The sequence below is a fragment of the Perca flavescens genome, chromosome 13 (assembly GCF_004354835.1).
Source record: "Perca flavescens isolate YP-PL-M2 chromosome 13, PFLA_1.0, whole genome shotgun sequence".
NCBI classification, from domain to species: domain Eukaryota; kingdom Metazoa; phylum Chordata; class Actinopteri; order Perciformes; family Percidae; genus Perca; species Perca flavescens.
Genome location: NC_041343.1, coordinates 6,158,713 through 6,186,553, shown reverse-complemented (window position 1 = coordinate 6,186,553; position 27,841 = coordinate 6,158,713). Strand labels below are relative to the sequence as shown.

The following is a 27,841-nucleotide window of genomic DNA, read 5'->3' as shown; positions in this document are numbered from 1 at the left end:
CTCCTTCCAGGCAGCACTGCGACCACTGCCTTCAAGGCACCTAACCTTAACCTTAACCAACCAGTGCCTCCCGAAGGCACCGTTGGGGGCAAAAAAACACTGATAAACCACATTTACTCCGTTCTACAGTATATCGACACATTTCATTTCCAGGATTGCTCAGGTGCCGCCAGATATTCCGTTGGATGTCCCTCATTTAGGTCTGATGTCCATCACCTTCCTTGTTTCTTTGAGTTGGCATTTTAAACTCGGGTGGATTTGTGAGGACTATGGTTAACTGCTCCTCAGATCTCTGCAGGGTAAATCCAGACAGCTAGACGATTCTGTCCAATCGGAGTTTTCTGTTGCACGACAACCTGCTTTTGAATGTACACACGTTCCACCAAAACAAGTTCCTTCCTGGGGCTATTTTGCAGCCGCATCGTGGCTCTGTCCGGCGCTTAGCGCCGCCCAACACAGTTGTGATTGGTTTAAAGAAATGCCAATACACCAGAGTACGCTTATTTTTATTTTTTTTTGCTGTGGACTAGCCAGACTCTCCTCCACAGCACTGTGGAGGAAGGTCTGGCAATGTGAGACTACATTTACTCTGAATATTACAGTAATAAATATATGAAATACATGCAAGTTCCAGTGGATTACTTTTTGTAGCTATATGTGCAAATGGTTCATGAGAAGAGCCTGACTTAAGTGATGTCACTTGAGTCATTTTCTCAGGCCTGACAAAGCACGCCAAAGGGGGCTGGCCCTGCAGCACTCCTCCATGCATGAGCCTCATGCCTCATGTATCTGTCCTACATATCCCTGATGTTCAACTCTGAAGCTGCTGCTCACTTCCTGCTTACCAAACTCCATCTCTCAGGGATATCAATAGTTTCAGGTTTCATTTAGAGAAATTGTCTTCATTTTTCCAGTTTTAGCAGGATGGTCAACACATTTCCATTACAGCCTTGTGTAACTGTTTTTGTTTTCATAGGATTGTGATATTTTTAAGTAGCAGGTTAGGACGCATAACCGTTAGTCTAAATGTTCTCTGAAGAGCTCTGAGGTGCAATTAGAAAGTCAGGCCCTGTGAAGCCCATTTTAACGGTACTTTGGAGAACTGGGAGCAGGCTACAGACTGCAGCTAAATGCTGGTTTCTACTGTACTTTGGCACAAAACACGCTTACAGTTTTTTCCAACTGCTTACACACAATCTTTTCATGTCACACGATTTTTGAAACCTCTCAAAGTGCAAAACTACCCAGCAAATCTCCAAAACCATAAGCTATTTCTATGCCTTTCACTCAGTTTTCAATTGCATAAAACCCTTTTTTCAAAACATTACACACAATTCTCTACCTAAGACACAAAAATCTAACAGGAAGTGACTTGCTATCCATTTCTAAACACAACCAATCAAAATGCTACTTATTTACCAGGGCACACACACTTCTCACATTTGCAAACACATTATGTCATAACTGAACACTAACCTATCATTGCTTTAGTATAGGCCTATACATGGGTCAAAGGTCAGATTACCAGTTTTGAACAATGGATGCCAACAATAGACAGAGAGCAAGGGGAGGAGGAGGAAGAGACGGGGGATAACGAGGAGGGAAGAAAAGTAAGGAGAGCCATCTGCGATCAGGGAGAGAAGCCCATCTAGAGTAGCTTTACAGTGGTGTCCATACTGCATGCAACTATCTAATGACTATTTCAGCATTACAAATCAATCAGACTTTGTTTTGCACAAAGTGCATACAATTCTGTCTCCACACACACACACACACACCCTCGCCCCAACACACAAGCATGCAAAAACACTCACAGCACACACACACACATACACATATTCTTTATTCTAAAAATGATACCTTTGGTTTACATATGTTTGTACTATTGTTTTCTTGTTTCATGCTACTGTAAACAACACGGTGCTACTCTTACAAATGTAATGTTTTGCCCAATCAATATTTTCTGTTTCATTGTAACATTACATTGTTTTTTACAGGTGCACTTTTCAACCACTTCCAGCAGATTACTTTCCCTCTAGAACATTGTAAATGTAGATATAAACCTATGAAAGACAAAAGACCTTTTAGATTTAGAACAACAGTGTGTACATGGTATATCCAAAAATATACTATTATGAAAAAAGTGTTTGCCATTTGATGCAAATGCTTCATTTTGAGATGAGTTTATGGTATTTTGAATGCAGTGTTTCATTTTGAAGGAGATGTGAGGCATTTTGCATTTTGTGTGAGCAGTTTTAGGAATTGTGTGTAGAGTTTTGAAAAAAAGGAGACATAGTTTTGAAAACGTGTGTAAGCAGTTGGAAAAAAACTCTAAAGTGTCAGTGGTGGAAGTATTTAGATCCTTTGCTTAAGTAACTCAATGTTTGTTTGTTTTTTACAGTGTGGTATTTGTACTTTTACTTAAGTGAAAGTGTATATACACTATCAGGAAAATGTACTTAAATTTAGTAAAAGTACTCGGAGAAAAGAAATCCTCACATTTTAGAATCTGGAAATGAAACCGTTCTGTTAAATCAACTAAGATTAATCTGCTAATCATTTCAGCAGGACTTGTAGGCCGTTATATTGTTGGCTAGTTTAATTTATTAAAATCGTATTATGTGTTTTGTAAGCAAAAATGTTCATTTGTAAAGTAACAAATAACTAAAGCTGTCTGAAAATTGTAGGGGATTAAAAATTGCAATATTTCTCTCTGAAATATAGCGAAGTAGAAAGTGGCATGAAAAGACTCAAAGTTCAAGCACCTTGAATTTGACTTAAGTACAGTACTTGAGTAAATGTACTTAGTTACATTCCACTACTGTAAATTGTAAAATCTATATGAACATAAGAATAATAATTGCTGTAAACAAACCAGGTCATCACACCCAGGTCCCTCTTCACAGGGAACGCATTGCTTCCCACAAAACTTCAAGAATGCTCACAGGCTTACTTTTGAAATTGAGATCAAGTTTTGTAGCAACAATAGCTGTCAGACGGCGTGAATCATTCGGCATTTATGGGAAATGGACTTTACACACATGTCCCCTGCCCCGCGCACAATACACAACCCTTACACCCACATTTGTAATCTGTGATAGTCTCTATCTGTTCTGTCTTGTGTACCTGTTTTGTTTCTTATGACTGAATAAAAAGTGGAACTGCACCTTAGACAATGAATTGGGGAAGATGTTATAGATGACACTGTGAGCACCCAGGGAAATGTTCTGAGTCAGCCGGACGGAGCCACGGTGTCGCTGCGAAATCGCCTCGGGAAGGAACTTGTTTTGGTGAAACGTGTGGACGTTCAAAAGTAGTTTTAGTCGTGCAACAGAACTCCGATTGGACAGATAGTCTAGCTAGCGGTCTGGATTTACCCTGCAGAGATCTGAGGAGCAGTTAACCATAGTCCTCAGAAATCCACCGGAGGTTAGAATGCCGACACAAAGAAAGAGGAAGGTAACGGACATCCGGCGGAATTTCCGGTGGCAGTGGCACCTGAACAACACCAGAACTGGACCTTCGTGGATATAGACTTGATGGAAGGTAATGACGCCACGGTACGGTGTGTCTTACTGTGTTCTGTGAGAGCTGCAGATCTGTGTTGGAGCGCATCATTTGTTTAGGAGACAGATCAGGCTGTTTGCTGTCCAGCTCCTGTATCAAACTCTCAAAGCGATCCCATTCTGTGGTCCGGGGAGGCGACCAGGTGCCGCCATACCCCGACAGTTCATGTCCAGGTTGGTGACATGTGTGGTAGAAGGGAGTCCAGGGCTGCGGACACTCGAACGGGTTCCACCGATAATTTCCAAGCCGCGGGCCCCAAACTCCTTCCTCTTCTGAATCTTTACGGCCATCTTTGGCCTGTTGTTGCTGCTGTGGTGATGGGGCCGTTTCAGAGGGCTTCTTCTCTGTTCTCCTCCCCAGGCCGATGCACGTTAGCACTGGATTGTTGCTCCTCAACAAATCCGATCTGAGTGCAGCTTCCTGAGCAGGTTGAGGAACGTGGCCCTCACCGTTATTCTCGGAGGTCCTCTTGCCTCCTCCAGCTCCACCCTGATGTCCCGTCTTTGTTTGCACCAGGTTCTGTAACTTCTTTAGTCTTCCCGTGGTGTGTATGGATTCTGCTGTGTCAGCTGCAGTTTCAGTGCCCTGTAATAAAGAAACCAGGTGAGCATTCTGTGCAGTGTACTGCACACACTGAAATGTTTCTGCTTTACAAAACAGGAATATATTAAAAGAATCTTATACAGATTATGTATATAAAACTGTTCAAAGTAACTCTATCAAGCAGTTACAACAGTAAAATGCTGCTTACTTATATAACACATAAATTTTTTTTAAACATGAGTTTGAGAGAGAGAGAGAGAGAGAGAGAGAGAGAGAGAGAGAGAGAGATCTATAAAGCTAATTAAGATCAGCTCCACACAACTCAGTTAGTAGTCAGTCAGTAGGACTATGTTCAGAAGATTGTATCTTTTGCACACAGAAACTCAAGATAATGACTTCTTCTGAAGAGTCCATGTTTTTGTATCCTCCTTGGCTACTAGCAACTGTGTGGAGGGTTGGGGGGGTGCTGTGTGCGATCACGGAAGGCTTGTGTCAGGTGGATGCACTGATGGTGTTTTCATTACTTAGAATTCCTCTTGGGGGTCACAGAAACTACGGACTATAGCTTTAATAGGTAAATTATTACAGAGATTTGGAGCAGCCACTGAAATTGCTCGATCACCTTATTTCTTAACCTGGAACGGGGATCATCGACGAACATTTGCTTGGACGACCCCAGTGCATTGACAGGAGTGAGCATCGGTATTAACAATCTAATACCATATATTAAAATATATTGGTCGCAGGGGACATTTTAGTGCAGAATGACTACTTTCACTTTTGATCAATCATACTAAGTTTGTTTGGCTGATCGTACGTCTGTTCTTTTACCTCTGTATGATTTTGAGTGCAATACTTGTAATGAAGTATTTAATCACTGTGTAAAGTATCTGAACTTCTACCACTTAACCACTTAAATGTTACACGACTAGCCAAACCTTCCAAAACTTGCTGTATTCCCTTCAAAATCTAATGCTCAAATAAAAAGTCACCTCTTCATGCTGGTACTGCCTCAGCGTTTGTTCCCTGCTGTGTGGATGAGATTGCTGTCCCGTCCCTATCTCAACTATCAGCTGTTGGCATGAAAAGCACCAAACCGTAGAAAATCTAAGTGTTCTAAAGAACACAGACCTATAGATATAAAAGGGGCTTTATAAAGCAGATTAAAGATTATAAAGCAGATTAAAGTGAACCACGGTGGATCTGATCTGGCTGACATACAAATGTCCTCCATCAGGTTTACTTCACATTTCCTTTTTACCCTCTGTTACCTCTGTCCATGTCACATAATTATAGGAAGTGAGTTAACTTTGAAACATTAGCCAGATTTACACATATAAACAGATGAAATGGACCTGTATACACTGCCAAAGGGCTTAAGACCTTCTTTTTTTTGTCAATGTACAGATGCTGTACTGTAATATAATCTATTCCGTGTTTTTCCCAGTTAGCCTACATAAGCAGAGCGTGGAAGATGAGCACAGATAAAAATGTCTATGTGGCACACACGGACATGTAGGTACGGATTTATATATTTATAGTTAGTTAGTACAGGCCAAAAGTTTGGACACACCTTCTCATTCAATGCGTTTCCTTTATTTTCGTGACTATTTACATTGTAGATTCTCATTGAAGGCATCAAAACTATGAATGAACACATATGGAATTATGTACTTAACCAAAAGTGTGAAATAACTGAAAACATGAGGACCGCCCCAGGAAAAGGAAGACCAAGAGTCACCTCTGCTGCTGAGGATAAGTTCATCAGAGTCACCAGCCTCAGAAATGACAAGTTAACAGCAGCTCAGATTAGAGACCAGATGAATGCCACACAGAGTTCTAGCAGCAGACACATCTCTAGAACAACTGTTAAGAGGAGACTGAGCGAATCAGGCCTTCATGGTCAAGTAGCTGCTAGGAAACCACTGCTAAGGAGAGGCAACAAGCAGAAGAGATTTGTTTGTGCCAAGAAACACAAGGAATGGACATTAGACCAGTGGAAATCTGTGCTTTGGTCTGATGAGTCCAAATTTGAGATCTTTGGTTCCAACCGCCGTGTCTTTGTGCGACACAGAAAAGGTGAACGGATGGATTCTACATGCCTGGTTCCCACCGTGAAGCATGGAGGAGGAGGTGTGATGGTGTGGGGGTGCTTTGCTGGTGACACTGTTGGGGATTTATTCAAAATTGAAGGCATGCTGAACCAGCATGGCTACCACAGCATCCTGCAGCAACATGCCATCCCATCCGGTTTGCATTTAGTTGGACCATCATTTATTTTGACAATGAACCCAAACACACCTCCAGACTGTGTAAGGGCTATTTGACCAAGAAGGAAAGTGATGGAGTGCTGCGCCAGATGACCTGGCCTCCACAGTCACCGGACCTGAACCCAATCGAGATGGTTTGGGGTGAGCTGGACCGCAGAGTGAAGGCAGAAGTGCCAACAAGTGCTAAGCATCTCTGGGAACTCCTTCAAGACTGTTGGAAAACCATTTCAGGTGACTACCTCTTGAAGCTCATCAAGAGAATGCCAAGAGTATGCAAAGCAGTAATCAGAGCAAAGGGTGGCTACTTTGAGGAAACTAGAATATAAGACTTGTTTTCAGTTATTTCACACTTTTTTGTTAAGTACATAATTCCATATGTGTTCATTCATAGTTTTGATGCCTTCAGTGAGAATCTACAATGTAAATAGTCATGAAAATAAAGAAAGAACATTGAATGAGAAGGTGTGTCCCAACTTTTGGCCTGTACTGTGTGTATATGTGTGTGTATCTGTCAAAGGTGAAAAGATCTGTGTGTGTGCTCAGTTCAGGTCTGGTTTACTGCCTCCCCATATTGAAATGCTCAATGATGTTTTTTGTTTTTGTTTTTTTAAGCCCCCAACATCGACTTCAAGGCAGCGCTGCGACCATTGACTCCAAGGCACTTACAGTTTTTTTGGATTGCTTAAGCACGATTTTCAAAACACTACACACAATTAGCACAACCACACACCCAATTAGCAAAACACCTTTGCACCTTTGCAAAATGAAACACTCTTGCAAAAACTATACACTAATTTATAAAAAACATATTTTGTTACCATATGAAACACACCTTTCATTTGACTTAATTAAGTTTTAACCATATACACACTGCTGTTAACCTAAAACACTTTTAGCATTCTATTTTTCAGTGATTAGAGTACTGTAAATGAATTACACAGAGAAATTTACAATAAGTTCACCAAACACTACACAAGACCAATGCTGCAGACTGAGGAAATATAATTTATTTCTCTCCATATACCCAAATCAGTCGACATGGAGAATCAACAACAAAACATGTCCCAGTTTTCATTCTACAGTAGTAGAATTCGACAGTAGTGTGCATAACACTGTTAGCTCCACAAACAACAAACTTAAAATATTCTATCCAGTACAGGTTACAATCACAGAAAAAACAGACAAAACAAAAAAAAAGATCTGAAAAAGTACAGAAAATACTAGACATTATCTCTTCGCCTAGCTGGATCCGGCCAAGAGAATTTCATCAACATCACAGGCGATATCTTCATTGGCAAGACAACGTGGGAAGAACCGTCTTGAATATCGAATCCATCCTTGCACAGCTGCAGCGTAGATTTGGTCACAGGCGTCCTCCATGGCCTCAATGAGGGGTACCTGAGCCTGGGGCCTCAATGAGGGGTACCTGAGCCTGGGGCCTCAATGAGGGGTACCTGAGCCTGGGGCCTCAATGAGGGGTACCTGAGCATGGGGCCGGAGATCGTAAACCCTCGCGTGAATATGGGCCCCCTTCCTCCTTGTCGTTGTCGACCCTCAATCCTCATGTCACAGGGAGGGGTATCAAAAGTGCTGATATGGTGCATCCAGTGAGCAGCTGATTACTGTAACTGTAGACAGATTTTCTTTGACCTGTTTCCTTGTCGAAATGTCCTTATGACAGATGCCGCTGTATATCTACCAAGATTTGGCTGACTCTTAGTCCAGTCTCCCTCAGCATCAATCCGTGGTTCACAACATGGTCCACTAGTGTGCCTCTACCTCTGGCTGGGCCTCTTCCTCTACCTCCTTTTCCTCCTCTGTGGATTCTCCCTCTCACTCTCATTCTTCTTCTGACTCCTTCCATTTTGGTTGAAGGCAGGTGAACTTACCTGCTGCATTTTATATAGTGCTTAAACCCGATTGGTGTGTCTACAATTTAGCAGTCATGTGTTTGTGTATCTGGTGGCTGTGTTTAACCAATTGATTCATGTGTGTTCATTTGAAAGCCTTTGCTTTGAAATTGCAAGGAAGTGACATCATGATAAATTTCTGTGTCAAATGCATACAAGTGTGTTTAGTGTTTTGCAATCACTGTGTGTAATGTTTTGCAAAACGTGTGAAGCTGACAATGTGCTTACAGTTGTGCAAATCTAGCCTAGTGTTTTGCTCCTTGAGTGTAAGGTTTTGCTAATTGTGGGAAAGTTTTAATTTTAGTGTGTAAGCAATTGTAAAAAACTGTAACCTTAAACCTAACCATTGCATAATCCTAGTGCCTTTCAGGCAGCGCTGACTGGAAGACGACGTTGGAGGCTTAAAACGCCAAACACCTATCGAAACAGGAGGTTGGTCATACACCAGTGAGGAAGACAGACTGTGTTAGTTATGTGATCTCAATGAAAATGGAAGTTAATTTTGCTTTGTATTGTCCATATTATCATGACTTGAGATTGCAATTATTTAACAAAGTTGAAGTGAAAGAGATGAGGCAGGATATCTATATGTTAGTTTGGTTGTTCGAACATAAAACATTTTTATTTGCAAACTTTTTACTTTTTTTTTTTTTTTTTTTTTTTTCAAGAATATATAGTTAGGGCTACTTCAAACATGGATACTGTACTATATTCATCATAATGTGGCTCTCCTGGAGAGTTCCACCTGGTGTGAGGTAGGGCTGTAGCGATACACTAATCATACGATACGATACACGATATTCAGCTCACGATACGATATATATCACGATATTCAGCCAACGATACGATTCGATACGATTCGATATATTTCGATACACTTACATCATTTTCTGAAAGATTTAAAGGGGACCAAGTGATTTTGGTGACATCTTGTGAGTGTTCCATTTACTTGGATTTAATTAATTGAACTGAAAACATCAATTACACAATATATGTCTCTGACTGGACAGAGAGTCTACAGCAGGGATCATCAACTACATTTTTGTCAGAATTTTTCTAAGCACTCTGGCGGCCGGACTTTCAAATAAAGAAAATAAAATGAATTTATACCTAATACGCCTATTCTTGTTCGAAATTTTCACTTTCTTACTGAATTAATGCTACTATTTTTTAACATGTATTAGTGTGAGAAAACTCCTAAAAAACATGGAAACTCCATAATGATAACTGGCTCTTTAACTAGAAAAAGATCTCAGACTAGGAGGCAGTTCACTGAGGAGTGATGGTTAAAGTCTGTGATTATGGAAACATTATTGTAGTATGCAGCATCCTGATTGGTGGAAAATGCTTGCAGAAAGAGGCTGTTGTCAGGTAAACATGTCACTGTCAAAGACGCTGAAGCGAAAAGTTGACGTGGAAAAGCCAAAAGCCCAGCTTTAATGATGAATGACTGATAAGCAGGCTATGCACTCGTCATGTATGCCTCATTTGCAATGAAACGATGTTGTTGCAAAATAATACATCCATCATCATCACTCGAACATAACGATCGCGTCATTCACGTGCATATTAAGTAGCTCCAGATTGTCCGCTCTAGCGGAGAGTTTGGTTTGTTCAGCCAGCAGCAGTGTTTGGAATAACGCTGTTTAAAAGAACGGCGTGAGGTAACGACGTTATTTTTTCAGTAACAGGGTAATCTAACTAATTACTTTTCCCGTCGTTACAACGCCGTTAACGTTACTGGACGTTAAATGCGGTGCGTTACTATGCACTGATTGAATAAACTGTAATCCGAATGCACCCCTGGCTCACAGCTAGTGAGGAGGTGGTTAATAACAAGGTAATCGATTATGATTGGCTAAGGCAGAGTCATGTTTTATGGTAGCCAATCAGAGCCAGTGTTTTTACACACACACACACACACACACACACACACACACACACACACACACACACACACACACACACACAGGTAAACAGAGATTCGATGAAGCAGCAGAGATGGCGAGTCAGGAGCAATCCGAGGAAAAGTTGGCATTTTCAAGGTGGAGATATAAGCGCTACTTCAAATACATTGTGGTCAAAGGCAAGAACGTGCATGTAATGTCCTACATTATGTCCAAGAGTGAAGACTTTGTCGACATCCGTTGTAAGCAACTCTAATTTAATGAAGCATCTCACAACGACACACGCATCTACAAAGCTAGTAGCCAAAACCACCGATACCTCCACCACAGATGATCGCTCGCCATCCACTAGCAAAGAAGGACTCGGAGCAAAGTCCTCCAAGCAGCAAAAGCTAGATCTTTCTGCCTCACAACAAAAACCTATGACACAGGCTGAAGTCAACCGTATGATAGGCAGGTATGTTTCTAAAAGTATATGTGTCATATAAGTTTATATGGTGTAACTGTTAACAGTTTACTTTTCTTACAAAGATAATACTTGAAGTGCGGGATAAACCTCTTGCTGTCTGTCGACGTGCAATAAATATCTAAAGTTATATACAAACACCTGTCTGTTCTACTCATTTCAACTGACTTGTGAAAACTGCTAAAAAAAATCCCAATTCTTTGACATATAGCAATTTTTTTTTTATAGTAACAAATAGTTACTTTCCCTGGTAACGAGTTACTTTTATTATAGAGTAATTCAGTTACTAACTCAGTTACTTTTTGGAACAAGTAGTGAGTAACTATAACTAATTACTTTTTTAAAGTAACGTTCCCAACACTGGCCAGCAGTGAGGTTTACAAGAATTTGTCAAAATGTCCAGATTCCCGGCAACCTAAGATACACAGTTAAACTACAAACCGACAGCTTTTGTTTTAGCTTGTTTGTTAAAATTTGCTATTTGCAGAGTAGAGCTGTGTTTGCGTAAAACAGCGCGGTGGACTGAGCAGATAGAAATATCCCTTTCTACATGTTTATGCCGGTCTACACAGGTGAGTGCATTGATAAGTATTGACTTTCTACTCACGAAGGTTTAATTGTAGCCTATTTACAGAAAAGAGACCAGCGTGAGTTCATCTGCCCCAGCGGCCGTTGGTAACTGTATCGTTCCCAGTCAGGTGCTGCGTGTTTTAACCTTTAACACACACATCTCGGCTCAGCGGTGTGTGTGTGTGTGTGTGTGTGTGTGTGTGTTTTAACGCACACACATCTCGGCTCAGCTGTGTGTGTGGAGCTCGGGCATCGCTGTGGGCTACAGAATCCCGGCGTGTGAATAGAGATGTAAATACAGGGGGCTGGGTTTTTGCTCTAAATGCTTGAAATGATAAATAACAGAACACATTTTTTCCTCTTTACATTTTGTGAATTCCTGATTACTCTGGGGGCCAGACTAAAAGCTTTGGCGGAGGGCCGCCAGTTGACGTTGGCAGCTCTACAGCGACACTAGCGGCTGGCTGACCAAATCGCTCTTCCTGCAACGTGAACGGAGGTAAACACGGGGGATTTGAATGGGACTTATGTATCAATACTCGCGGCATAAAAATCGATACTTTGTTGGGGGAAAGAATATCGATTTATATCGGAGAATCGATAAAATTGCTCAGCCTTAGTGTGAGGGTGACCGTAGTGTGGTCTTACCTCAGCCTGTAGATGGGTCTGTGTCTCCGTCACTCTGTCATCTCTTGTCCACATGCTGCTCTGACACGGGCCTTTACACATCTCTGTAGGATCATCAATCCACAATGCTTTATTTCCTCCTCATTCACATATTGTCAAACATACAAATGTCATTAGCACTGATCCTAGATATGAGGTAAATAAAGCCATGCTAGTCTGACCGCTATCATATATTTTTCTTTTTTTCTTTTCTAAATCTGGCTTCCTTCAGCTGTCATACACTCTTATTAAATTCTCTGATATCTGATCTGACATAAGTTCCAACTTCAGTGCACCGTGGTTTCCTAGCACTTTGGTTTTGCTCAGGTAGACCTATTTCTTTACCTTTCATTTGTTGAGAGAAGTCCTTCTTTTCTCTTGATGACATACAGCAGGTATAATGAATGTCTGCAACAGACAGGGTGGAGGGGGAGGAGAAGCAGGTGTGACTGTACACAGAGAGGTTCAACATGTAATGTAAGATCAAGATGAGTAACGGGAGCCTGAAGTTACTTTGCATGAAGTGTGAAGAAAAAGCAACAAATAATGATTGGAAATATGAACATGAGTGACTGTGATCATTTCATACCAACCTAATGTTTCATTGTCCAAGGGTGATGTTGGCACACATGACCTAAAATGACAAATATTAAAATTTCCTTATGGGAAATAAGTTGATTCTGATAAGTGAAATACAAACAAGGCTAAAGAAAGTCTTTTAAAGGAAGTGCCCTCTTAAAAATGACCGTTCAAAATGAACAAAACTGTCATACCTTCTGTTATTCTTCTTTACTTTTACTGTACTCTGTGGTCGGTCCTTGGGGGAACAAAGACATGTACAACTTAAAGAAAAATCATCATCATAATAATAATAATAGGATCCATTAGCATTTAGCCATGTGATCTGGACTTCTGTACTGGCTGTGCCGTTTTTAGCCATGCTAGCTCAATGAATTGCAATGTCAACCCTTGGGTCCAGACTGAAATATCTCAGCAATCATTTGATGGAGTGGGATCAAATTTGGCGCAGATATCCAGGAAGCTGAGAAGATTCATCCTCAAGACTTTGGTGAACCCCTGACTTTTCGTCTAGTGCCACCAGCAGTTTAAAGATGTCACTTATTCTGAGAAACATTACCATCTATAAGATGAGAAGGGCACAAAATGTGGTCGACATTTACAAGTCCTGGTGAATCAAATTTAGTGATCCTCTGACTTTTCCTCTAGCGCCACCAGGAGGTTCACATAAAGGGTTTTGAGTGAATTATCTCAACAACTGTTGGATCTTTGGAACTTCACATCTAGTGACATTATCGGGTCAAACCTAGGCGCTGTGCTACCCCTGGTGTCGCGCACAGCTCGGATTTGCTGCTTTGCGCTGCACTCAAAGTTCAAATTATTTCAACTTTGACCTAGTTGCCGCTGACCTTTCGAAAGCACAACTAATGAGATAACAGCTGTCTTTACCTAGCAATGGGAAACGGCTTCCTTGCCACCCTCGGTAACAATTACTTGCGCTGCTCTTTGCTCTCTGTGCTTTGCTCTACGCCCTACCTAGCGGTGCTTAGAGCGCAAATCACTTATCATGTGTAGGCGGCTTAAGAGAGGTGATCTATAACCGTGAGCATGCCCGATCATCACCACAGTTACAGCTCTGTCTGGTTTCCAGAGGTTGACCCTTGGTTTTGTGCAGAGCCGGCCTTCATCCTGCATCACACAGGCTTTCTTTGTGTAGCCAGTTAGTGATCCGAGGACTGTCCCACAAGTCTCCAATCCCAGCGGTTTCAGATTGGTTGAATGTTTAAAAAAAGTGTCCACTAAACACTCATCGGTGTTTGATCAAGTCTTGGTCTGAATGAACGTACAGTCTTGCTTTGCCAGACCTTCCTTCACAGCGCTGTGGAGGAGGGTCTGGCTAGTCCACACAGCATTCCGGGATGGGAGAAAAACGTGCTCTGATTTATTGGCATTTCTTTTAAACCAATCACAATCGTCTTGGGCGGTGCTAAGCGCCGAGCGGTGCCACGGTGCCTCTGCAAAATAGCCTCAGGAAGGAACTTGTTTTGGTGGAACATGTGGACGTTCAAAAGTAGTTTTTTAGTCGTGCGAGAGAAAACTCAGATTGGACAGATGGTCTAGCTAGCTGTCTGGATTTACCCTGCAGAGATCTGAGGAGCAGTTAACCATAGTCCTCACAAATCCACCGGAGTTTAAAATGCCAACACAAAGGAAGCCCACGGTAATGGACACCTGGCTGAAAAGAGTGAAATCCGGCAGAACAAGAGCAATCCCGGAAGTCGTGGATACAGACTAAAATGAACATAATCTTACAGAATGGAGGGATGGATCTGAGCCGCCCCATTCAGTCTTCCACGTGTGGAGAGAAGGGCTGCACTGGTACTTGGGATGGACGTCCTGGACGAGTGTTTGGCTGTGCGGTGGTTCGTATATGCTTTCTGTGGAGCCCTCCTGGAGAGAAAGAAAACAGTCTGCATGGTGACAGCAGCCTAGTTTAAATACTACAGTACACTGATTGGCTCTGTTCAAACTCCTAGACTAAATATATCCTAGTGTTGAGGCTCATCAAGGAGGAGTTGTCCTGAATCAATCATCAGCCCGACTACACAATACAAAATCCATGAAAAGCCTTCCAGTACATCTGAGAGAGGCGAGCATGTCTTCTAATCTAATGTCCTGGCATCTACACCGCATGGTGTAATTATTCTGCATGTACAGCTCGTCACTCAAACGCGTACAATCAATATTCATCACACTTTGGTGTACTTTTTGTCTTGATCTGGTCAAAATGTCTGGCCATTTGAGACGAAAATGCTGGATTATGTATTGTGTGAGAAGCACTGGGAGCAGTATGTTATAATGGATTCAAACTGAGCTCCAAGTCATTGTGAACGCATGATGATCAAACACAGAGAAGATACAGATTTCATTTATAATAGCTCTACCTTGTTTACGTGGAGTGTCAAATTAAGTTTTAATGGCATGGAAAGAAAATGTAAATTCTACCATTCTACACATTACACGTGTTTTGAAGACTCTTCTGATACTGTTGTGGACTAAATGTTTTAAAATGTGATAGTTTGTAGGTAAAAGAGTTGTAAAATTATTTCTACAGCAGTATTACATATCTGGCACTGTAGCGAAGGCTTTGAGCAACATCTAGATTATAATGAAGGGCAATAAAATGTAGCCTAATACACTAATATAATTAAACAATTAAAGTATAATTAAACTCTGCTTCTGATTCAATCTAGAGATGTTATGATACCAGTATCTGAAAAGCCTCCGATACGCCTAAAATCCTGGTACTGGTATCTGAAAGTATCCGAGTTTATGCACCGCTACTATGTTATTTAGCCCCAAAAAAAATTACTTTAAAGTAGTTTGTGTTCTTTTTCCGTTAGGACTGACTGGAAAATTGTGTGTGTGTGTGTGTGTGTGTGTGTGTGTGTGTGTGTGTGTAAATGTTAATATCCTTCCTCATATTATATTACATATATTTATACAGTTTTTCAACCATAACTGATAAGACCAGATATGTAAATGTGTCATAGTTTAAGATGAGCGGAAGATGTTGTGGTGTTGTTGTGTTGTCACAGTTTTGAGTCCATGAGGCTGGTGGCATTTAGAACTGTTTGTGTGCTAACTTTAGGATCTTACCTCAGAGTAAAGCCCCAAATCTGGCACTGAGTGGAAGAGGAGTGTGATATTATGTAACAGCTACTGCTATAAATTGTCGCTAACAATCAAACTGAACATATGCAGCAGTGTTACAGCTGTGGGTGCAGCGGTGGCCTAAAGGTTAGAGAAGAGAGCTGCCGGTTCAATTCCCAGACCAACAGCATGGGTGGGGAAAGTGAAAGAGCAGCGCTTGTCCCTCCCTCATTGCCACCACTGAGGTGCCTTTGAGCAAGGCCCTTAACCTCCAACCGCTCCAGTGGAGCTGCTCAGTGGCCAGCAGATAGACTGTGGTTGTACTGGGCAGCTTCCAGGTATGGATGTGGAACTGTCCTGCAAAAGAGAGGCTGCCTCTCAGTGAACCTTCCCTGAATAAATACAGTACAGGCCAAAAGTTTGGACACACCTTCTTATTCAATGCGTTTCCTTTTTATTTTCATGACTATTTACATTGTAGATTCTCACTGATGGCATCAAAACTATGAATGAACACATATGGAATGATGTACTTAACAAAAAAGTGTGAAATAACTGAAAACATGTCTTATATTTTAGATTCTTCAAAGTAGCCACCCTTTGCTTTTTTATTAATAAGGAAAAAACTTCCACTAATTAACCCTGACAAAGCACACCTGTGAAGGTAAAACCATTTCAGGTGACTACCTCATGAAGCTCATTGAGAGAACACCAAGGGTTTGCAGAGTTATCAAAAAAACCAAAGGGTGGCTACTTTGAAGAATCTAAAATATAAGACATGTTTTCAGTTATTTCACACTTTTTTGTTAAGTACATCATTCCATATGTGTTCATTCATAGTTGTGATGCCTTCAGTGATACTCTACAATGTAAATAGTCATGAAAATAAAGAAACACATTGAATGAGAAGGTGTGTCCAAACTTTTGGCCTGTACTGTAAAGGTTAAAAAATTGTGATAATAATCATGAAATCACACTCCATTAGCATTGATTCTTTGTGTTATATTTCATTATCGTTCATTATTGTTGAGTGTGTCACCAATCAGACCAATAAGACCAGTCGGATGCATGTTTTTCTGAATCGTTGTCGAACTATATGACTATTTATATGAACATTAGGTCAGTTGTTTACATGACTATAGTCATTTGTCATTGCTTTGGCACAAAAAGCATTGAGAAAGCCTTGCAGATCAAAATAGTTAGCATTTATTTGCTTTTGAATCCTATTTTTCTCAAATGCAATTGCATGTTCACTGTGTAAATCCCTATACATGCAAAATGGAGCAACCAACAATCCCAACAACCTGTCACATATATTAGATTTGTTGTAAAAGCTTTCCGATGAATAAACTTCCTCACAATTTAGAGCAACCAAATACAAACAGGTGATCGGTGAGGATATCACAGCAGGTTTTTGTAAGGGGGGGGTTGGGGCTGCATCATGCCAAAAGATTTTTCCCTTGTTGCATTGCAAAGGAGGATATCCGGTGTGATCAGAGGTGTATAAAGTACTAGAGACCCATACTTGAGTAAAAGTACAAGTGCTCTATCAAAAAAAGTGACTTGAGTAGAAGTGCTCTTTAAGCACAACACTTAAGTAGAAGTACTAAAGTATTCAACATTTTTTGTACTTAAGCATTGCAAGTAGTTAATTTTAAAATGTACTACTCAAGTACTAAAAGTAAAAGTACAAGTATTGTATTATGTAGTTATTAAAGAAAGCAGTCAAATTTTGAGTATCCTATTGTTGGAGTTCAACATTTTACTTAAAGGTCCAATATGTAATATTTGCACTGTAATAAATCCAAAAATGACACCAATGCCTCATCAGATATTAAGGAAAGATGTTAAACTGAAATACTATCTTTTCTGACGACAATGCTAATGTCAGTATTTTTTTCTTTTTGAAATTTACATTCCGTGACAGAATTCATTTTTATGTTTTGATCTGTGTGTTGTTATCAACGGCGCAGTTTGACAGGCAGGCCGGGTTGCCAGATATACCTGTAAAAACGTAAACCCAGCACACTACAGCTGTAACGGTAGTACAGCCATGAAAGCAGCAAACAAACCAACAGGATCAATGGAGATAGATTCTACATGACATAAAAAAAAAGAAAAAAGCATGTTTCTAACAGTTGCGTGACCAGAGACGTAACAACCCCCTGGTAAATATTGGAGATGTATTTGAAAGATGGAGACAGCTTAGATCCCAAAAGGACGCAGAGTTGCCTTATTTCCTCCTGAACAGGTAAGCATTAGCTTCAGGCTCATTTATCACAGCTACTAAGGATGGGAATTTTTTGTCATTTCAACATTTGTCTACTCACATTGAATTATATAGCTAGAACACCCGAGTTGGTTACTCGCAAAAACAATTGAGACATAGCCAGTAAAGTGATCCCGACTGGTCCTGGCTAACGCCGTTATGCTAACCCTGTTAACTGTTAACGTTACCGGGAGGACCAGGCATGCAGACCATGGCTGTTTACAATGTGTAGTTCAGCGGCTGGAGCCGACAACGGTGAGTTATTTTAAGCCACGAGAGGGGGGCTGTAAATCGGAAAGAGAGGACTGTGAGTTTGCAGTGTGTTTAGCGATTGTTGCCGTAATTCTAAGCCAATGAAGTGTGTTCCGTCGGCAAGGTAGTGGTATTTTTAGCGTTTCGTATTGTAATTCTAAGCCGAGGAAGTGTGCCTGACTTGCGTGTGGAGAGAACAGTGAGGTTGTTGTGTTTTTTGCGGTTCATACTGTAATTTTAAGCAGAAAAAGTGTGTCTGTTAGTTGGTTACTCCGCGTGAGCACGGGCTTTTATGACTGTCAATATAGCCAGCATCTACCGTTAGCTACTCCGCTGTGCTGTGGAGTAATGTCTGGCTATGTGAGACTAGCATCTAACGTTAGCTACTCTGCTGTGCTGTGGAGTAATGTCTGGCTATGTGAGACTAGCATCTACCGTTAGCTACTCTGCTGTGCTGTGGAGTAATGTCTGGCTATGTGAGACTAGCATCTAACGTTAGCTACTCCGCTGTGCTGTAGAGTAATGTCTGGCTATGTGAGACTAGCATCTACCGTTAGCTACTCCGCTGTGCTGTGGAGTAATAACTGGCTATGTGAGAAAAGCGTCTAGCAACATTGTTGTGAATGCTGCGGTCTCGGCCTGGCAACCCCCGTGAACTTCGAGTCTGGGCAGGAGGGGACGGGGGAAACGACTCTCCAGTATTTTGAATTGGTAGTGCAGTAACTATTTTAACCGCTAGCTGCCAGTATTACATACAATATTACATATTGCACCTTTAAGGCAGTCACAAACTGTACATTGCTGGATATGAAGGAAGTTTCTGAAATAAACCCCAAAAGGTACATTAATGTCACAGCTGTTATAACTACTATTATCTGATATAATAGTGGGTTATTAATCACTTATTAACAAATACTGAAATAAAATGTGTGATGAACAGGAAAGTGAGCAAGCTAGCAAAATACAGATGAACTAGCAGCTTCACATCACAGGGTCAAACGGTTAACCTTTAGGACTCACTGCAGACTGAAAGTACTTGAATAGATTAATCTGCTGCAACAATAGTTTATAGAAAGAGTACAAACTTACATCGTCTCTGACTTCTGAACAGGCAACCATAATGAAAAGAAACCTGACGCGATCTCAGGGATTTCTTACGTAAATTATGTAATTAGCCTACCTAGCCTAACCTACCCAGTCTCCGTAGTGTGAGGCATTCACAACAGTAACGAGTAACGATGCAGCACATAAAAAAATGTATCTGAGTAAAAGTATTAAACTCATCAAAAATATGTACTCAAGTGAAAGTGGAAGTAGGAGAAAAAAATACTACTCCAGTAAAGTACAGATACAGCCTTTTAGTACTTAAGTAGTGAAGTAGTACTATACAGCTCTGGGTGTGATATCGATAAAATGTTGTGGCCAGACAGAGGAGAGATTGGATGACCCTTGAGGTCGATATATTATATATTTGCCGAATATTTTCTTCTTTTTTTGTATATCTTTAACAACAGATCCTGATCATTTTGCTGTCTTATATATTTTCCTCTGTACAAGCTTCCTTGGTGTGTTTATGGATGGCTGGTGTGTAAATACAATGAGAAAATATAGTGTATACAATACTTTTAAGCTGCCTACTAGTTAGCAACTGGACAATATGACAGAGTGGGTAACTATCACCCCTTTAGAGTACACTGTCATTAGACAAGATGTCTTTGCATTTTGACTGTCCGGGTCTAAGCCAGACATGTCCAAAGTCCGGCCCAGGGGCCAATCCCAGTCCACGGCCAGATTTCATACGGCCCGCAGCCTCAGTTTGTAAAAGGCTAGAGCAAGAATCCTATTTTGTAAGCTTAAATAAAAAAAAAAAAAAAAAACTTTTCATTACCCATAATAAGTAATGTTTAAAATGAACATGAGGTTAAGATATTTATCAACTTCAAGTTTAAGGTATTCCATAAGGAATCTGTAGTCAGTCCAGTTAATGACTACAGATGTAAAAGTAAGGCACAACATTGTGACAATGAAAATAAAGAGTTTTGAAAATTGAAAGTTTGTTTCAGTAAATGTGCCAAAGCCATTGAGGAAAAACTGTAATCCTTCCTAACATCTCATAAGAAATTCAGGAATTAGTACTGCACTACACTGACTATGATTAGTAGGGCTGCGTTAAAGTTATCGATTCTCCAATTAAAATCGATATTTGTCGGAGTGATCTGGTATGGATTTATGAAATCCTGAAATTGATCTTACAGCCTTTATAACCCACCACAAACATTCTGCGGGTCAATCCTTAATGTTAACATTAACCTGGTGCATTATAAAAAGTATTTGAGGGTTGCTTCTCGGTTGTACAATTTACAGCATAAGTTCTTTGAGAATCTCTTTTATATCCAAGCTAAATTGGTATTGTAACTGAAATGTCCCTAAACTAATTAATATTGAATTGGCCATACCCAGCCCTAATGATTATGTCACGTTAGCAGAATTATTATACCATTATATATGATTAATTACACTAATAAGAAGATATTACATATACAGTTGTAAGTATGCAGAACAAAAACCAAGCACAGCAAAGGAAGAGTACCATCGTACGGGACCCAATGAATCTTACAAAGAGGGAAAGTTGTTTGCAGTTTTGTCTCGTTCCCCAGAGAGACCATTTCAGGTCCTTGTCAACACCAATAACATCAGCAGTCGCTCCCACAGCAGCACGCCGAGTTTCCTCTGGCGGCAGGGACTAAACGAGTGCTCCGGATACACCCAGACCTAACGACAAAATGTAAAGCAATTGTGGAAGATCTTACCAGCGTGAAGCAGAAGAGGTTCATGTCTGCAGGTCCGTGCCAAAGACAAGGCAGCCAAGTGGAGGCGAGCTGCACACTTTGGACTCTGAGATGCGTAAACACACTTTCTCACACACATACACACACCACCCTCCCGCTCAAACACACACATACACATACACGCTGAACCCTAACACACCCCTGTGATGCAAAAGCTCATGCAGCCCCCGTGCTGTCCGCAGCCCAATGGCCTAATCCTAGTTTCAAATCCCTGACCTAATCCAATAGATGCGGTGAGCCAGCGCTGTCCAACAGGGGCCTCAGGAGGAGCCAGGCCACCCGTGACAACAAGACAATAAACACAGGCTGGCTTTGTTTGGCATGTGTCTGAAATGATTATGATAATGACCTGATGGAGATTAAGTAATCCCTAAATGAGGTTAAATAAAAAAAAAAACAATACAAATATCCTTTTAAGGTTTTGGTCACATGTTAAGGAATGTGTTTGGTAGCCTACGTGTCTGACGAGACATGATGAAGCCAAGGTTTGCATAATACAGTTTATACTACAGGAATACTTTTAATCCTACATTTTGCATTGATTCTAAATGTATTTGAGGGTTTGACAGTTAGAATAAATGCATTGCATTATGATGAATGAACTGGAAAATGTCTAGATAGATATGGATTTTAAGTTGCCGAGGCGATTTTCTTATGATTTCTTTAGCAGAATGAGCTGCAGACAAATGCTTGAAAAATGTTGCTTTATATAAACTGTGCAAATAAACATTGTATTTTATGATTTTATAATGATTGGATTTTTAAAACAAATCCTACTTCAAAATAACTAAGTGAATAGAAAAAAGTATCTTCCTATAAATAAGCTACAGTAAGAACACATAGTGACATCGGAAGTCAAACCAGTGGAATCAAGAGTAGATTAGACTGTTTAAAAAATTGCTTATCTAAACCGGTTGTAATATTTACACATTTTATGCAATTTTTTTAACAGACAATGCATCGTTACATCCCTATTAGACAGACGGATAATATTTTGTCTCGCTTTGCCAGACCTTCCTCCACAGTGCTGCGGAGGAGGGTCTGGCTAATCCACACAACATTCCGGGATGGGAGAAAAAAGTGCTCTGCTCTTATTGGCATTACTTTAAACCAATCACAATTGTCATTGGGCGGTGCTAAGCAACGCACGGCGCCACGGTGCCTCTGCAAAATAGCCTCGGGAAGGAACTTGTTTTGGTGGAACGTTTGCTCGTTCAAAAGTAGTTTTAGTGGCGCAACAGAAGACTCCGATTGGACAGATAGTCTAGCTAGCAGAGATCTGAGGAGCAGTTAACCGTAGTCCTCAGAAATCCACCGGAGGTTAGAATTACAACACAAAGGAAGAGGAAGGTAACGAACATCCGGCCGAAAAGGGGAAACATCAGGGGAATTTCCAGCTGCACCGGAGCAATCCTGGAAGTGTAATGTCGTGGATATAGACTAGATAATATCTATCTCACAGTATTACAGCAATTGAGCCTTTTCAAACAGTGTGTGTTTCCAGAGGGAAGCTGCAGGAACACAAAGCCGTTCTTTTACTAGTGGTACTCCAGGAAATGTCTGTGTTTCACTCAAATCCCATAAAACGCCAAATGCAAACCTCTTATTACAGTCACTGTTTCTCCGTGAACAGGCTTCTAAAAATAACATTATTACAGTTATTATTGATGTCAGGGTCAATGTCAATCTCTTCTTGAAAGCCCGTTCTCCCCCTCTGTCTCCCCCCCCCCCCCACCTTCTCCCCCGGTCCTGTCTACACCTTCTCCTGCCCCGCTGTCTTTTTGTCTCCCATCCAGAGATAAAGATGACCTTTCATGTTGTTGTGATCAGAGCTCGGCTACAGAATTAGGTCAGAGAAGGAGAACAATATGTCTCTGGTAATAAGAACCAAAGATGTTACTGAGATATTTTACTCAAGAGTCTGACTGTTAATTATAGTGCTACTTACAATTCAAACTGTGTTTACTGCAGCGAGGGGATTTAGTTAGTTTTACATATACCAGTGCCATTTAAAACTTATATTTCTATTAGCTATAGGTGATTTAAAGGGGTACTCCATCTATATAGCATTGCACTTTCATAAAGTTTAGAGCCTCACAAGGGGCACATTTATTTATTTTTTTTAATTTGAAATTAAATTAGATTTACATCACCATAATATTTTTTTGTAGAATTTTTTTCTTTTTGTGAATTGCATATTATAGTTTTTTTTTTTATTATAAAAAAACTTTAAATCATTTTATTTTAATAATCATTTTACATCTAATATGCTAAGAAATGTGTCTATTGCAAGCTAGTAATGCAGACTGATATGAATACATGACATGACATGGAGCATCCTGTTTCACACTCATCCAGTTCCACACACTGGAAGCTTCCCAGTACAACCAGAGTCTGATCTGCTGGCCACTGGGGATTAAGTAGTCTCGCTTTGCCAGACCTTCCTCCACAGCACTGCGGAGGAGGGTCTGGCTAGTCCACACAGCATTCCAGGATTGGAGGTAAAACGTGCTCTGGTTTATTGGCATGTATACCAATCAGTCGTCTTGGGCGGCGCGAAGCACCGGACGGAGCCACGGTGCTTCTGCTAAATAGTCTCAGGAAGGAACTTGTTTTGGTGGAACGTGTACGTTCAAAAGTAGTTTTAATCGTGCAACAGAAAACTCAGATTGGACAGATAGTCTAGCTAGCTGTCTGGATTTACCCTGCAGAGATCTGAGGAGCAGTTAACCATAGTCCTCACAAATCCACCGGAGGTTAGAGCAGCAACACAAAGAGGAAGGTAACGGACATCCGGCTGAAATGAGTAAAATCCGGCGGAATTTCCAACGGCAACGGAGCAATCCTGGAAGTGGAACATCAAGGATATAGACTAGTGATGAAGAGCCTTGCTCAAGGAGCACCTGAGCAGTGGCAATGGTTGTTTCTTTACATTACCTTTCACCGCAGGTCCATTGTAGCTTATCTGCCTTTAGTCACAATCCTCAGTCAGGGGTCTTCAACCTTTTTATAGTGCAATGTCCCCCTTAGCTGAAAGAGACACAGAGCAGGGACCCCCTACCACAGATATTGTATAAACATTTAGTTGTATATTAACGTTCTAATAAAAGAACAACACAGCTGGTGTGGACATCCTGGTCTGTTGTGGCACATGCTGAGTTATAAAATCCATGGTACCACTGCTAACACTGGAGGGAATAAAATAAAGAAGAGTAATGTTAGTGGACTCGAACCTCCTCATTGAGATCAATTAAATGTTATTTATAGTGTCAAATCCCAAACGGAGCTATCTCAGGACCCTTTACGGACAGACTAGGTCTAGACCACGCGCTATAATTTACAAAGACCCAACAATTTCCCACGAGCAAGCATTTGGTGCGACCGTGGCGAGGAAAAACTTCTTTTTAGGCAGAAACCTCGGACAGACCCTGACCCTTGGTGGGCGGCTATCTGCCGATGCCGGTTGGGACACCGTGACGCTGATGCAATCACTGGGTGCCTCTGCTCAAACGGTGAGTTAGAATGGCAGTGAACCGGAAACACTGTCCTTGTGTTAGTGTACAAGTCAACAATAGTTTGTAGAAAATGACAAAAAGAGGGCCCATCACCCCCAAAATCTGTTGAGCTGTTGCACCACCACACAGCAAATTTTCTTATTAATCTTATGGAAATCTTTCTTTTTTTTTCTATATGTAAAATGTTTTTATTTTTATATTTATTGCTCTTGTCTCTTGTGTTTGGTAGAGGTTCATGATCCACTCAGTTAAGTTTGTTATTGCCCAAAGCAAGGATTACAAAAGATTAAATTTTTTTCATTGCTTTGTTATAGCTGCATGGGAGCATCAAAGGATACCTGCAATGGCAACACTCCTCCACTAGAAATGGTAAAACGGTTTCATCCAAGGGGGGTAAGCGAGCATCCAAAAAGCGTACCTCCTATGGGGAGGTTCATAGGCTAACAAGCCATCACCTCCCGTTAGCATGCCATTGACTCTCATTCATTTTGGCGTCACTTTGACAGGGAATAACTTTACATCTGAAGCGTTTAAAGACTCTATTTGTCCATTGTTTATTTCTAAAGAAACACGGCAATGTATAAAAGGCTCCATTACCTTGTATCTCACGTTATGGCTCCGTAGCAGACGGTTTTGTAAAAATAGGCTGACGATTGTGTCATAACCAAGCGACTTACTGTCCAAGATAAATTACCGTATAGTCAGGAGAAGCTCGCAGGTGATCGGGGTGGGGGGACTTGGAGGCATACAGTCAAAATGACAAAATAATGAATCAGAATACTTACCAAAAGTTGCTCCTGCTCCTCCGCTCATGGACAGCTCCTACTCATGTGCTCCGTCTCTGCAAAATTGGGAATGATTGAGATTTCTCTTGGCACAGCTACCAGAAGACTTCACACTTTCAGACACGTTGCTCACGTCACACCTACGTCGTCTCTCTCAGTTGGAGGCTGCTCAGTAACGCTCAGCCATCACCGGAAAAGTGCTTCTAATATCCTTCACTGGTCTCCGTGGAAGTCTACAGCGTCACGTTGTCCATTCCTTTAACTGTCTATGGTTTCATCATCCAGAGATCTTTTTGTTCTTTTGGCCATAGCATGTGTGAACAGTTTGCCGGTGTACTGCCCTCTACTGGGACTGGACAGAAGCACAACATTTCAGACTCAGCAGGCCTTACTTTAATCCTCAAATGTTCCAACCTAATAATCAGCAATGACAAAACTAGTCTCTGTTGTCTTTTGTGTCCAGATGAGACTGAAGCACAGGTAGGAAACAAGCCTCACAGCATTACATCACAGTATCTCATGCACTGTTATCAATGGGTTTAACTTTACATGTTCCATTTGAGCTATTTACTGTGATGCTCTTCTTTGGGAATAATGCAGAGTGAGTAAGGAGCCTTTTATACACAGAGAACAATCACTACTGTAGGCAACTCTCAGGGCATAGATGTACTGTAGTCTGACTAAACTAGCACTAACTCATCCCTTTGGTTCACACACATCCACTCACTTCTACCAGAGCCTTACTGCTGTGATCTTAACTATTGCATTCAACATTGTATCATTTCCTTGAAGTGTGGAAAGCAGTGTTTAGCAATGCTGACATTACACCGACTGTTGTGTATTGCTCCTGCAGATGGCAGTGTCACACCTGGTGATTTCAAAGTGGCTCTGAGCTCATCTCATCTGTCATCAGAGCTGAGTTCATTGAGTTAATATTAATGTTTATTATCAGCAATGTCAACACAAATGTAAGAAATCTTTCATAATGTTAAATATTATACTACATGTTTTTTTTTTCATTTTTAATGACTGAATAGTCTTTTGATATTACAGTGTTATGCAAGACTACTTTTTGAGAACGGCTGCCATGGGATCTTATATTACTTGGATACATTTTATACAACGCAGCAACAGTTATTCTTGAAAAAGTTTAATTAAACGCCATGATTCTTCTTCCGACAGTGTGAATATAATATGATTCATCAGTTCCCATTACATGCCTTCCACTGTGCGTAATTAGAATATTAAATCACACAGTTACACCTTCAGCCTGAACCTGCTGCCGCTGCTGCTGCTGCTCCAGGTACATTCTGACCTCTAGTCTCAGAGTACAACTCCCATTTACTCAGGGATCTTCATCCAAACGGGAGGGATGGAGACCACACCTTTGACCCCTTTGCTCCCAACCTCCCGTTTACCCAGCATTCCTGCGCTGACCCCCTGACCCCCAGGACACACAGAGTCTCAGCCCAGAGGCTACGACCCTGCTGTCCTTTACTGCGACCTTTTTTCAACTTTAACACACACACACACACACACACACACACACCGGTCAAAAAGTGAAACGGTTTGTCCCCTTGGAACAATTGACCTCTCTTCCCCTTGTCCGGCAAAGGTATGTGAGTACGTTGAACCCGCTCAACCTTTCATTAGCTCTTGCTTTTATTACAGCGCTTCCTCCCTGCTGCCTCGTCAGCACGTCACAGCGCGGGGGATGGTGGAAGGAGGAGGGAGAGGTGTGGGGGGGAGAGATGGAGAAGCAAAATGAGAGAGGAGCAGGAGGAGGAAAAAGAAAGCCGAAAGAGAGGCGTAGAGAGAGAAAGAGATAGGGCTGTAAAAAGGAGGGCGGCAGATCGAGCCGAGGAAGAGATAGATTGGCAGCATCTGCTGCTGCGTTGACTGAAATGTCACCTTTAAATGGCTCGTCTGTCCTTGTAGCCGGACCCCGCTATCTGATCTCTATTCTCCTTGGGAGTTGTAGTTCTGATGACTTATGTAGGACACGAAACACATCTCTTATGGAAAAAAAAACAAACTATAGGACAGTTCGAGATAAGCTTTCAGCAAAAAGGGAAAGACAATTTCTCTGCCTCCTGTGGTTCTGAGTTCTACTGAAATTGACCATTTGAATGTTAAGTCAAAGGTCATTGCGCCATGTCTGAATAAGATAATTGGATTTTGAGGCTTGCTGATACTGAGAGCTTACCAGGTGATGCAGCTACTCACCCCAACAACAGTAACTCATACACCCCCCACCCACCCACCCTGTTTTGCTCTCATAGGAGATGAAATCTATTTTCTTGAACACTGCCGATACAGTAAGACACCTCCGCTCATCCTGGGCACATTCAGCTTAGATATGGCTAAATAGCTCAGTTGGACATATATCATTTTAAATGTAGTATTGGGGATTTAGCTTTAATGCTCCCAATTCTAAAATAAAATGGAATATCCCTATAAAAAAACAAATAGAAGAACATATATTGTGTATTTGGTATAGATCTCATCCAGCTAAATCTGCCCCAAGGCAAGAACAGCACATCCACATCTGGAAGGTGGCAGATCTTGTTTACTGTCACTTGACATGAGATGCAGTTGAC

At 41.1% G+C, this 27,841-nt stretch overlaps 1 protein-coding gene across 1 annotated transcript in view; it reads right to left on the bottom strand.

Annotated features, from left to right (window-relative positions):
* Positions 1-21,007, bottom strand: part of samsn1b (SAM domain, SH3 domain and nuclear localisation signals 1b) — a 28,296-nt gene extending 7,289 nt beyond the window's left edge. The window contains exons 1-7 of the mRNA XM_028595856.1: positions 20,903-21,007; positions 14,231-14,368; positions 12,673-12,716; positions 12,493-12,533; positions 12,245-12,307; positions 11,882-11,964; positions 3,577-4,152 (exon numbers count right to left, since the gene is read on the bottom strand). Coding sequence (XP_028451657.1) covers positions 3,577-4,152; positions 11,882-11,964; positions 12,245-12,307; positions 12,493-12,533; positions 12,673-12,716; positions 14,231-14,368; positions 20,903-20,926 — 969 coding nt within the window. The 5' untranslated portion in view covers positions 20,927-21,007. The remainder of the gene's footprint in view (positions 1-3,576; positions 4,153-11,881; positions 11,965-12,244; positions 12,308-12,492; positions 12,534-12,672; positions 12,717-14,230; positions 14,369-20,902) is intronic.
* Positions 21,008-27,841: the final 6,834 nt, after the last annotated feature.